Source organism: Lolium perenne, chromosome 1 (assembly GCF_019359855.2).
Source record: "Lolium perenne isolate Kyuss_39 chromosome 1, Kyuss_2.0, whole genome shotgun sequence".
Taxonomy (NCBI): Eukaryota; Viridiplantae; Streptophyta; class Magnoliopsida; order Poales; family Poaceae; genus Lolium; species Lolium perenne.
In genome coordinates this window covers 163,349,924-163,361,860 of record NC_067244.2, presented here as the reverse complement: position 1 = coordinate 163,361,860, position 11,937 = coordinate 163,349,924, and the positions used below count along the sequence as shown (strand labels likewise).

The 11,937-nt window shown below is 44.5% G+C and overlaps 1 protein-coding gene across 1 annotated transcript; it reads left to right on the top strand.

The window, feature by feature from the left end:
• The first annotated feature begins 249 nt into the window (after positions 1 to 249).
• Positions 250 to 9,500, top strand: LOC127310840 (3-hydroxyisobutyryl-CoA hydrolase 1). The gene is made up of 14 exons (XM_051341476.2): positions 250 to 406; positions 2,054 to 2,134; positions 2,365 to 2,433; positions 3,226 to 3,289; positions 3,480 to 3,559; positions 3,637 to 3,720; positions 4,175 to 4,259; positions 4,744 to 4,829; positions 5,008 to 5,129; positions 5,660 to 5,720; positions 5,800 to 5,898; positions 8,849 to 8,950; positions 9,024 to 9,065; positions 9,176 to 9,500. Exons 1-14 carry the CDS (start codon positions 374 to 376, stop codon positions 9,311 to 9,313), a joined length of 1,146 nt encoding a protein of 381 aa, XP_051197436.1. The 5' UTR covers positions 250 to 373; the 3' UTR covers positions 9,314 to 9,500.
• Positions 9,501 to 11,937: the final 2,437 nt, after the last annotated feature.

Sequence of the window (11,937 nt, the reverse complement as noted above, 5' to 3'; positions counted from 1 at the left end):
AAGTTTACTACTCTTTAGAGAAACCCATATTATGTGTGGTGGTTTTAGTTCAAATTTGATTTAATTTGAACTAAAATCTTCACACTTATTACGGATCAGAGTAATATCTTTCTTTATTTTTAAAATTCTGATCTGCGAACTGCAATTCGCTGATATTTCCATGATCGGACGCTGTCCAGTTTCGCGGGACCCCAGTTTCGCAGGATAGGCATGGTTGACGTTGACCCACCAGTCAGGTGGGGAGGGTCTTTCTTCCGTCACGGAACTGGCAACCCAGCCGTGGTGATCCCTTTCCTGGCCTCATCGCGTCCAACTAAACTGACTCCCACAGCTCCAGGCGCGCTTCGCTCCGCCAGGACCACCAACGGACGAGATGGCCTCGCCGGCGACCGCCGACTCCGACCAGGTCCGCCGCTCCTCCCCCTCCCCCGTTTTCTCTCCCCGCTCGGTCTCAATCCGTTCGGTTGCAACTTGCACATGGATCACGCGATCCCAATCCCGTCCTACTGGTGCTGCTTCATTCGTTCCAATTTTCCATCCACGGCCTCTCGTTTGACTGACGCGTCGGTGCTCGGTCGGGTAGCTTACCTTCAGTTTAAATGTCAGATTAGCCTAAAGGTGCTCGTAGCTGCAGTTCTGTTGATTCCGGTAGGTCTGGGTTGTCCACCTTTCGCTTGCCTGATGTACGTATGTCTAGCTTGTACAAGTTACCACAGGGATGATTGTTTAGCTCTATATGTACTACCACATTGACTAACGAGATTATAAACACTGCCGCGATTTGTAGTCGGACTATAGCGCTAATCAGGGACGGATCCAGGAATTTTAACTTTGGGTGTTCCAATTTCAACCATCAAAAAACATAAGGTTAAAAACTGAAAATGGTCCACGCCTTCGCCCCATTAAAAGATAAAGTCGGCCATTGTAGCAACAATATCTCAAAGAGTTGAAAAAACATGCAAAAATGTAAAGAGAACACAATGCAACAATGTAATCTAGCATAGCTTGGAAGCCATGTGTCCAACTCTAGACGCCACCTGGTCCGGCTTCCCTGCACCCCTACCGTTGTCGGCGTATCGGCTTTCTTCTTTCCCTCCTCTACCTAGCCGGGCGCCGGCGACATTGGAGCAATGGGGTGCCCCCTAGTTGGGTCTCTACTCGATTTGGGGACGTTGGTTACGTGCTGTAACTCTTTTCTCTTTCAAGCATAGGCTGGTCGCTGCTTTGCCATCGCTCGATCTGAACTTATTGCTTTCGGCTAGTTGGCAATGCCATCTACAATTAAGTGTACTTCTACCTTTGGTCATAAGTACAAAAATTTAAAATCTAGCCAACTTTATAGAAAAGAGTAACAATATATGTGACATCAAAACGGTATATTATGAAACTATATCTTAATATTTTAATGTCATAAATGATATTATGTTTTCTTATAAGGTGAAGTACACTTATTTGTGGAAAGGGAGTATTTGCTAATTCAAGATTTGGTCTCAATTTGGAAGAGAAAGTGTGAGCTAGATGTGCTAAAAATACACCGGAAGTGACACATGAACTATATACAGTATGTACATACGTTTTTTTAGAAATTTTTGGGTGTTCATCTGCACACCCATGAGCCATGGTGGATCCGTCCATGGCGCTAATGTGAGTTTTGATTGTTCTCTGGCACATATTTAGCTCAAAAATTCAAAGGATCTTATTTTTCTTGTCCAGTCAAGGAATGCTTGGTCAGAATGAAGAGCTCGAACTGTGCCTTAGTTCATAATCAACACATAGTGTAGCATCCTTGAGTGGGTTTGGTTCTGTGTCTGTATCTACTTTGATTGGTCTATACTGGTTCTAGAATGCTCAATAGGTTTCGGAGGGTTTTGCATGATTTTTGTGGGCAAATATGGTGTGTTGTTCCTGACAATAATCGATCCCATCATCAAATGTATTCCCTCTTTTTAGGATATCCATCCTTCTCCTGATGATGTCTTGCACTCAACTTTCATCTGTTAAGTTCCTCTGATTGATTTCACCAGAAAATGTTTTTCCGTACTCTTCTTACCAGGTGCTGGTGGAAGCAAATGGCTCTACACGGACATTGATCTTGAACAGGCCAAGGCAGTTGAATGCCCTCTCCTCTGCAATGGTATGTCTTCAAGAGTGATTTAATGAGAGCTTTACTACTACTTCCTCCTTAAATAAGTGACTCGGATTTGTGTAGATTAGTATGTATCACTTTAACGCGTCTAGATACATGCGAATCTAGACAAATCCGAGTCACTTATTTCCGGACGGAGGGAGTACTAGGTCATATGGCAATAGTAGGCACACTTTGTATCAAACGTTAAGGTCAAATCTTTTGCTTTTATCTTTTAGGTTACAGGACTCATGAAGTGTTTCACTTCTTACGAGGAAGACAATGCAGTTAAACTGTTGATTGTGAAGGTAATGGATAGCACTGCGTGTCTATTATCATTTAGTATTTGTTTCAGTTCTTAAATATAGCCTCTGCGTTTCTTGTTTTTTCGGGTGCTGTGATATGTGGTTACCCTGTGAATATTTGCACATGTAACTAGAAATATAAATTACTCAATAACACATCAATAAGTAACTGTGAGCATCAGTTACCGAATCAGTTTTCCTGAAATCAAGCAGTAAGTAATAATTTGCTGTGCTTAGTCTGCTTTGGAGCACTCCTTGCCAGTGGCAGTGCTAGACCCACAACCCTGTGATGTCAATCTACTCAAACTCCTTGTAGCTGTAATATTGCATGGAGTTTTTTTTTTGTATGAATGTCAATTATAGGTGTCTTAAACAAGTTGTGTTGTCAATTCACTCAAACTCCTTCTAATTGTACTATTGTATGAAGCTTTTTTATGAATGCCATTTTTTAGAAGTGTTTTAAACAGTTGGCATCCTAACCTGTGTGTAGAGCTGCCACTACTCGCTGGTTTGAATTGTTTGACTCTAGTAAAACAACTACGGCGCTCCTGATATTTGTTGCGGCGCCTTGCAGTCATTTTTCCATTCATACTCCTTGCTGATTTGAAGCATGAATTATTGGCTTCTTGTAACAATTTTCACATTTAGTACTCGGGATGATCTTTATTTTCTGTTGCTATTGGTATTTGTGCTCATTCTGTTTTTATTTCCTGCAATCCTTATGTTAGCTCTCTGAGATCAATATAGTTTCCGCTTATCCATGTTTCTCATGGGATTCAGTCTTCACTTTTTTAGGGGAATGGAAGAGCATTTTGTGCTGGAGGTGATGTTGCGGAAGTTGCCCAGTCTGTAAATAAGGGTACTTTCTGCTTAAGCTTGTGTCAATGATATCGGACTATCTAAAGCTGATTACTTTCATCTTTTTTGCTTTGGCATCTGTCACCTTTATTTGTCCAATACAAATTCAAACCAATAACATTTAGCATATATATTTATTTATCGTTACGCCAGACATTTGATTAACTTTACTCTATGTTCTCTGAAACCAGATAGCTGGAAATATGGTGCTGATTTTTTCCGTACTGAATTTTTGTTAAACTATATCATTGCAACTTATAGCAAACCACAGGTGAGCTGCATCCTTCGAAACTCATTCTCCATGTAATCATTCTTGTCACTACTAAATGCTACAACATTCAATTGTAGGTTTCTCTGCTTACTGGAATCGTCATGGGTGGAGGTGCTGGTGTTTCTATACACGGAAGGTTTCGGGTTGCCACAGAGAACACGGTATATTCTATGGATCAAACTCAAATGGAGTTTTGCTTCGCTTGTTGCTTATATAGTTACATCTGTTAATTGGGACTGTAGTTGGAGTGTCATGAGGCAGCTTCAGATCTGCTTATTTGGGGTTCTCGCACATTCTATTGAGTTTTTAACTGTGTAATGATGGCATATTATGTTATTCGAGTTCAGTCTCTCAATTTTATTTTATGATGGTACTATATGCATGTACACTCATATGCTATACTGTCTACTGGTGCTGGTGTTGCACCACAATGCCTACATGTCAGATAATAAATTATGGAGATTGTAATCAACTTTCCAGCTATTGTGCTCTGTCTATGTTAGTACTCGTTTTATAGTTAGGAGTATGTGCTATTTTGCTTTGTGCATTTTATGGATAACTAGCACGCTTCCATGTACAAAAATGTGTGTTGATCTATTTTGAATTTTTATGCAGGTTTTCGCAATGCCAGAAACCGCATTGGGACTCTTTCCGGACATAGGGGCTTCTTATTTTCTTTCTAGACTACCTGGGTTCTATGGTGAATTTTGTCTCACACTTTTCTTATTCAAATGATTTTTTCACACATGTCTGTACCAATTTGCTCTGGTTGATTTTACTTTCCCTTGCTGAGTAATTTTCATAGGTCACCCTTAAAATAACTCTGTTGAGTGGTGCTGGATATTATTCGCATCCATGGGCAGTTATGCATCCCTGAATGCTCTCTAACAATTTTTAGTGGACCATGTGCTTATTTTATTTTCAACAATGGTGTTTACTATGTTTAAAATCCCAATTATGAAAGACGGTTCAGGTAGCAATGGGAGTATTATCAGCTTATCACGTAAAAAATAAAATTTAAATCCTCATGCTGAATGGTTGTGGAAATATATGTTTCCAAAGTTCTGAATGTCTGTTCAATGTTAGGGATCAATGGTCAATTGGCTATACACCCTATTTAGTTGATTGGAGAACTATCTTGGGAGACAATTTTTCTCTAAATTGTCAATGACGTCTTTATCCAGGAGAATATGTTGGTCTTACTGGTGCAAGATTGGATGGTGCGGAAATGCTTGCATGTGGCCTGGCAACTCATTTTGTCCATTTGAATGTAGGTTTGCTGATAATTTAAATTTAGTGCTTTGTGCATTACCATGTGCTTGTTTCTTACGTCCTTTGAAATTTGAGCAATGCTCGGTGCATTGTTGATCTACCATCTACAAATACTTAATATCATCTTTTCAGTGTGTGCTAGCATTACTCTATAATTCCTAGTACATTTTTTCCAGAGGATGTCGTTGCTTGAAGAATCACTTAAAAAGGTGGACGCTTCTGATCCATTTGCTATATGTGGAATTATTGATCAATTTTCACAACAGCCATCCCTGAAAGGAAGTAGTGCTCTGAATAGGTGAGAGAGCAAGTGTACTTTATACTATTTATGAAGAAAAGAGAAACTGTTTTACTCCTGCTCTTTCCCATGCATACATGAGAAGTCCCTGACATATTTTGGCAATATGTCATGAAAAATTTCACACAAGCTTACGTATTATCTTACTCATATTGTGTGGCTGTATTGGTCAAAAGATATGAAGCTGCTTGTATCTTTAGCGGCTCTGTGGCTTTGCAATCGGTTAGCTTGTATGTCCATGATGTTCCTTAACATTCTGTTCCAAATGATGTAATAACGCTGACCCGGATAGATTGTTTAAGCTTTGCTTTTGTTATTTTTAAAATTTGGTCCTAAGGCCCATAGTAGATGCTAGCCGAAGTGCCGAAGTCCATGTTTGTGTGCAATTTAGGTCATATACTGCATGGAATCATTCTGATTTCTCAGATAACTGTTTTTACTATGAGCTGCATGATCCATTGATGCTCCGACCAATTATCTCCTGATTCCTCTTTGCCACTTCCTTTCTTTTTTCCTTTTTGTGCTCCAAGGCTGGAAATCGTCAACAAATGCTTCTCCAAAAGAACAGTCGAAGAAATCATATCCGCTCTTGTGAGTTTCTATGGAATTAATTGTGGTTTTTGTGGGCTTATGTGTTTTTTTCTGCTAAATTTGGTACCTATCATGTCAGGAACAAGAAAATCCAAGTGTGGCTGGTGAATGGGTTACTGTCGCAATTCAATCATTGCGGAAGGCTTCTCCTACTAGTCTGAAAATCTCTCTTGCATCGGTATCTCTCAAGCATTTACTGAACATTATCCTCGTAATGCAATTCGGTTGTTTAAATCTTTTGGCATGCTATGCTATTCGCTAGTAATAAATGCTTGTTTAGATCATTTGACCCTTGAATAGTTCCATATACTGAATATCTCTATTGTTGTTAGGACTATCGATGTAGTTGTGGTAGGCACGAGATTCGAGACCTGGACTCTTAAGGTTCAGGCCATGCACAATGGATCACTCCTGTAACTATTTGTCTCATGGATCAGTATGAGTTCAGACATTTGAGCTTCAAAAGTCTACTTGAAATTGTTGGTGTGGGGTCGCACCATCTGTGTAGTATTTGGCTCTCTGAAGTCTGCACAACTATCGACATATATCAACTAGATAGTGGGTAACTCAAAGGCGGGTTGCACGCGAAACCCATTTTTTTTTTTTGGAGCAACCGGCAGGAGCTCTGCCTTTTCATTAAGAAGAGGGAAATTGGCCAGTTTATAAGGAAAACTGGCCGAAAACCGATACAAACACAACACACGTGTCTGGTTTATAGGGAAACCAGACAAGGAAAACCAACGGCACAGTTTTTCAAGGAGAACTGGCAAAAACCCAACACAAGGCCTCACTACCTAGCTGAACTAGGTCTGGAGCGCCACCAGACGACACCAGCACAACGGCAACGGCGAGCACTACGACCGCCCGGTCTACGGCCCCGGAAAGGAAGTCAAAGCCGAAAGGAACGGCTAGGCCTTTCAAGCTTCGTAGGGTGAGGCATGCCGCAAGAAACAAGCCGGCGGCACTCGCACGCCGACAACACCCGAAGACGCCGACCCAACCAGAAGCACAAACCCAAGAGGGAAAGGCACCCAACACTCCAAAAAACAACGCCTCCAAGGAGGAGACGACGTCAAAAGACGCCGCCGTCGTCCAATCCGAGCAGGATTTGAGTTTTCACCCCGGAGTGAGGGTAGTAGGGTGTCGGGACTCCACAACAACGCCCCCAAGGAGGAAAACGGCGCCCGCAAGCGCCGCCGTTGTCGGCACTGACTAGGTCAGTGCAAGACTTTCGTCCGGAGGGCCACGACAGCAACCACCACTGGACCATCACGAAGACAGACCATGCCGCCCTGCGAGGAAGACCACGGGCGAGAGGGGCGACGACCACGCCCACGGAAGCATGCCCTGCCACCCATGCGGCAAGAGGCATAGCAACACAAACAAGAAGCTCCCGGAGCCGCCGCTCCGGCATACACGCGCAGCAAGGCGACCCCTCTGGTCAACCTGCCACCGACCACGAGGCACCAGATCAGCAGAATCCAGCGCCCCGCCCACCAAAGCGGCGCCGCCGCGCCGCCATCCTCAACCACGGCTCACCGCCACCACCGCGGCCATCAACAATCGTGCAGCGCAGGCGCTGCAGCACCGCAACAGGTCGTCGACGAGACAACCGTGCAAGCCCGGGGCCGCCGCCCCGGCATCCTCTTCTCCGGTCAGCCGCCGGAGTTGCAGACCGGCCGCCCCTGCCGGCTGCACGCTGTCGGGGGCACCACCCCGACCCACCACGCCACTACGGCGTCCCAGGGCTGCCGCCCTGGCCTCCTTGAGCAGCGGCGACCTCCACGCCCCAAATCGAGCGGATCTCGATCTGCAGGGACGCAGACCAGGCTGCCCCGCAAGGCCCCGCGCCGAGGACGATCACCGCCAGCCGAGCAGCCATGGCCACCCCGGCGCCGGCAAGCGGCCGCCACCGCAGCCCCCATCCGAGCCCGCCGGCTCGGCTTCCACAAGCCCGACCGCGAACGCCCCCACGAGCCGGTCTCCACCACGCGCACAGGACCTCCCCAACCACCTTCGGCAGCGGGGTGCCGCCACCGCCGCGGAGGAGTCCGGCGGCCGGCGGCGGCGGCAGGGTAGGCACGGGCGGAGAGGGTCGGCGGCGGCGCTAGGTTAGCCCCTGGCGTCGCCTGGGGGAGCGACGCGAGGGGGATGTCTTATGTGTTTTTTTCGAGTACCTTTCAATATTGATCCGCGAAACCCATATTGCATGCTGCAAATTCCAAAAAAAATTAAAAAATACTGCTTTCTTACATGTTGCAAAAACACAAGAGATAAGTGAATAGTATTGGATACGATTCACCAGTCTTTCTTGCACATGGCACAAATGGTCATATTTTTGTAAAATTTTGCAGGTTAACAAGATATGGCATAACCTTCATCCAACATTTTTTTTCACTCTAAAATATTCATATAAACTGCTTTTGTACTCCATATATGTGTTCTTTTTTTTTTGAACTACACTGACCACCAACTTTTTTTGGTGTTATAATGTTGTGTGTCAAAATTTCAAGTGGGGTCAGCTTACCTTTAACTGGGTCCAGTCTTATCCCTCCTTCCACCTGCTCTGTCACCTACCCCATCTCCACTTCCTTGTCTTGCATTCATTCCTGTTAAAAGAAATTCTTGCCAACTTATTGACAGCAACAGCTGGTGCCAGTTTCTCAGATAGTCTCTTGGCAGACTGTTTCGGATATTCCCATCCACAGGGACTTCCTCAACCTTATGATCTTGTACTAATGTTCTAGTTGGTAGGAGTCAAATCGAAGGGTTTTACAGTGACAATACCCGAGGCCACCAAGATGAAAATATTTGCCATCTAGAGCCTATTCCAGTCAGATAGATCTCTGGGTATAAGGTCTCGTGGTCTGTCTTGGACCAACTCAATCAGAATCAGGATGTCAAACCGCTAGCTATCACTATCACTACATATTAAAGTAATTAGCTTTTGCACATGGAAAAGTAATTGGGTTTGCACGAAACACCAGTACAAAAAGTCTTACTTTACATTAGAATTCATGAGTTAGGACGAACCTATTTGATCAACGCCTGAAGCAAGTTTTCTGTCTTATCATGCACATTCCAAGCTAACTGATGTCTAATTTTTTTCTCTGTGCTTGCGGTTTCAGATAAGGGAAGGGAGACTGCAAACTGTCGGCGAATGCTTGCGTCGAGAATACAGAATGGTTTGCCATGTTATGCGCGGTGACTTCAGCAGAGATTTCTTTGAGGTAACGTCGACATCTGCATCAGTGATCTTGTCTATTCGAGATCAATATATCTAAAATCCAATTACGATTGCAGGGATGCAGGGCTATACTAGTAGACAAAGATCGAAACCCAAAGGTCATGTTACTTCATATTTATACTGAACCTCAGTAAATTTATTAGACTCCTTGTTTCGTGTGGCATGCCATCTCAACTGAATCCTATTGGTGTTTTTGTTTTAACTGCAGTGGATGCCACCAAGCCTTGGTCAGGTCCACGATGGGGTCGTTGAGAAATATTTCTCCAAGGTTGATGATCCACATTGGGAAGATCTGAACCTACCCCCTAGACTGTCCCATGGAAGAAGAATTGCTCCCAAGCTTTGATTGAAGTCTCGTGTGGAGGATTCAAATGAAAGCATCCACGGTGGTCCCGAGTGAACATGAAATAAATTGAAACTACATCTGTAGATTAACTGCTATTACCACCCACAGAGGTCCGTTAAACTGTTAAAGTAGAAGAAAGTTGTAACTGTGTGGAAGTCTATAATCCCTGGCTGCGGTTCCTCTCAAATGGTGATGCTTAGCTGCCGGCTGTCACGTTGCACGGTTCAGTAGTAGTGTTTGTTCAGCCCACTGGGAAAAGGCCGCCTAGGCCCTCTGATGGCGTCCTAATTGCAGGGAAGCCCTAGCTCTTCCTGAAGACTTTCTCTCTAAAAAAAGCTCTTGCTGAAGACTTGGAGTGTAAGCAAAGTTAGCATTAGCTCGGTTTAAGGAATTCTTCAAGACATAGCAGGCGGTTCTGGAGGTTCCAATGCATATGTGGTTAAAGAGGTTGTTGCGGTTCGATTCATCCATGAAAGAAGGCAACGCGTTGTTGATGCTCACAATTTAATCCGAGCATCTGGCTCTCTCGATCCGGGCCGAGAAATTAAACCGACCCCTATACTCAGTTTTGAACATTATCAATTAACAAAGTTGGGATGGTTTATCTAAAAAGCAGATTGAACATCTTTTTTTGTATGTCCTATAATAAGATTAGATTACGTTACGCTGCAAATGTCCAGCTCACTGAGGCACTATAATAAGACCCTCGTTGCCTTTCTTTAGGAGTCTTTGTAAGTATAAAACAAAACAGTTGACATGTCTTGGTCGGACAACTTGATGATATTTTATGGCTTTCAAACCGCTGGAGGAAAAAAAACAAATACTAGCTGAATGGAGACCGTCCATCGCTTTCCTCGCTTCCAACCACTCCTTTCTTTTTCTTCTCTATATCCAGCACACAATACAAACTAGGAAGTAAAATATTGGTCATACGAATACGTTACTCTGCTTCGTATCATATGATTCAGTCAAGATCTCTCCCCCTCGCTCTAGCTAGCGTGCGTGCATGCGTGGACACCTCATGAACGGTACCTTTTTAATCTTTCTGTCTTTACAGATGGTCATGGGGAATCTCTTTGACTTATCTTTATTGCGCATTTCTTGGGCCGGCTAGGCCTGGATCACTAAGGGTGACTTCTTTTCAGCTTATGGACTGGCTTCGAGGCCCAGGGCAGCTGAAGCCCAAAAGATGTCTCCGGCTGAAGCCCCGTTTATTTCCACCGCGAAGCCGATTCACCGTGCAATTCTAGAAACTCAGCCAGACCAGTTTCCCGAGCTTCTCCCGAAGCGGTACATTGGTTTGCCCTCGTTTAAGTCTATATTTACAGAAGAATGCCACTTCACTAGATAATGCTTGGGTCATCTAGAAAAAAAAAGAGAAAATAACGGTTCGACCAGGTTCCTCGCATCGCTCGACTCCCGCAGCAGGGCATGGCGAGCAAGGGTTCCTCGCTGCCGCCGCCGGACCTCCACCCCTCCCCTGCCGTTGCTAGACCCCCGCCCCTCCCCACAGCTGCCGCTCGCTCGCAGCCGACGCTCCTCCGCTTATCCACGCGCAGGCCGGCGCCGCCGACTCCTCCTCCGCTGTATCATCGACATCTCCCTCCCCGACCTGCGTTGACCTCGAGCTCGTCTTCCCCTGTTCCCCAACCGGCGACTCTGGTTCGTCCTCCACGATCTGCTGATTGTGAAAATAAATTCTCATATGAATGGCAGTATATGCCGAGGGATCAGTAGTATTGCATCGACCAATTACCTGCAGTGGAACGACTGAAATATTATGTTAGTACCGTTTTATTTCTCTGTGAATCCCATGATGTATCTTGCTGGAGGCATGTGAATATTTCTCGGTGAGTGTTTGGTTTGGTGACTTGGTGTATCGATTGTGAAAGTGGTTGGATATACAAGCCATTAAACAACGACTTCATTTTCTAGTATCATCTCACAACACATCATTTCACAACACATCATTTCACAACACAACACATCAAATAAGCAATTTTTTCAGAAGCCCAAAAGAATAGGAAGAACCAGTTTCTACAAGCTTCTCCTCACCACAGTTTCTCCCCACAATTTTCTATAAGCCGGCTTGTGCATAAGCATAAGCCCAAAAGAAGTCACCCTAAGAGCAAGTCCAACAGCTCCCCAATATTTCCCCCCCTATATGTTCCTGTAGGGGCTTCCCCTATAAAGATTCTTCCCCTAAATTTTGTTCATCTCCAACAGCTCCCCTATACTCTCTCCCCTATACCACATGCATTTATATTTTAACAATATTTGGTACCTAACTTCACAAATAATAGAGTATTAATCACCTAAGTAGGCATTAACTCTATTATTACTTGTATAGGGGAGGCTTCCACCACCCCAATATATAGGGAAGAAGGAGGGGTGGGTTGGGGACGCGGATTTATTGGGGGCATGTGTAGGGGGGCTGTTGGAGGGTGTTTTCTCCCATTTATCCCCTACATATAGGATTGGGGAGGCTTTGGGGCGTCTCTTGGACTTGCTCTAAGGCAGGCCCAAGGCCTGGATACATTTCCCAATAAATGTCATAGTTTTTCTTTTCTGTTCCAAATCTCATTCACTTTGTCTGAACAATTAATCTTCGTTCGATAGTGGAA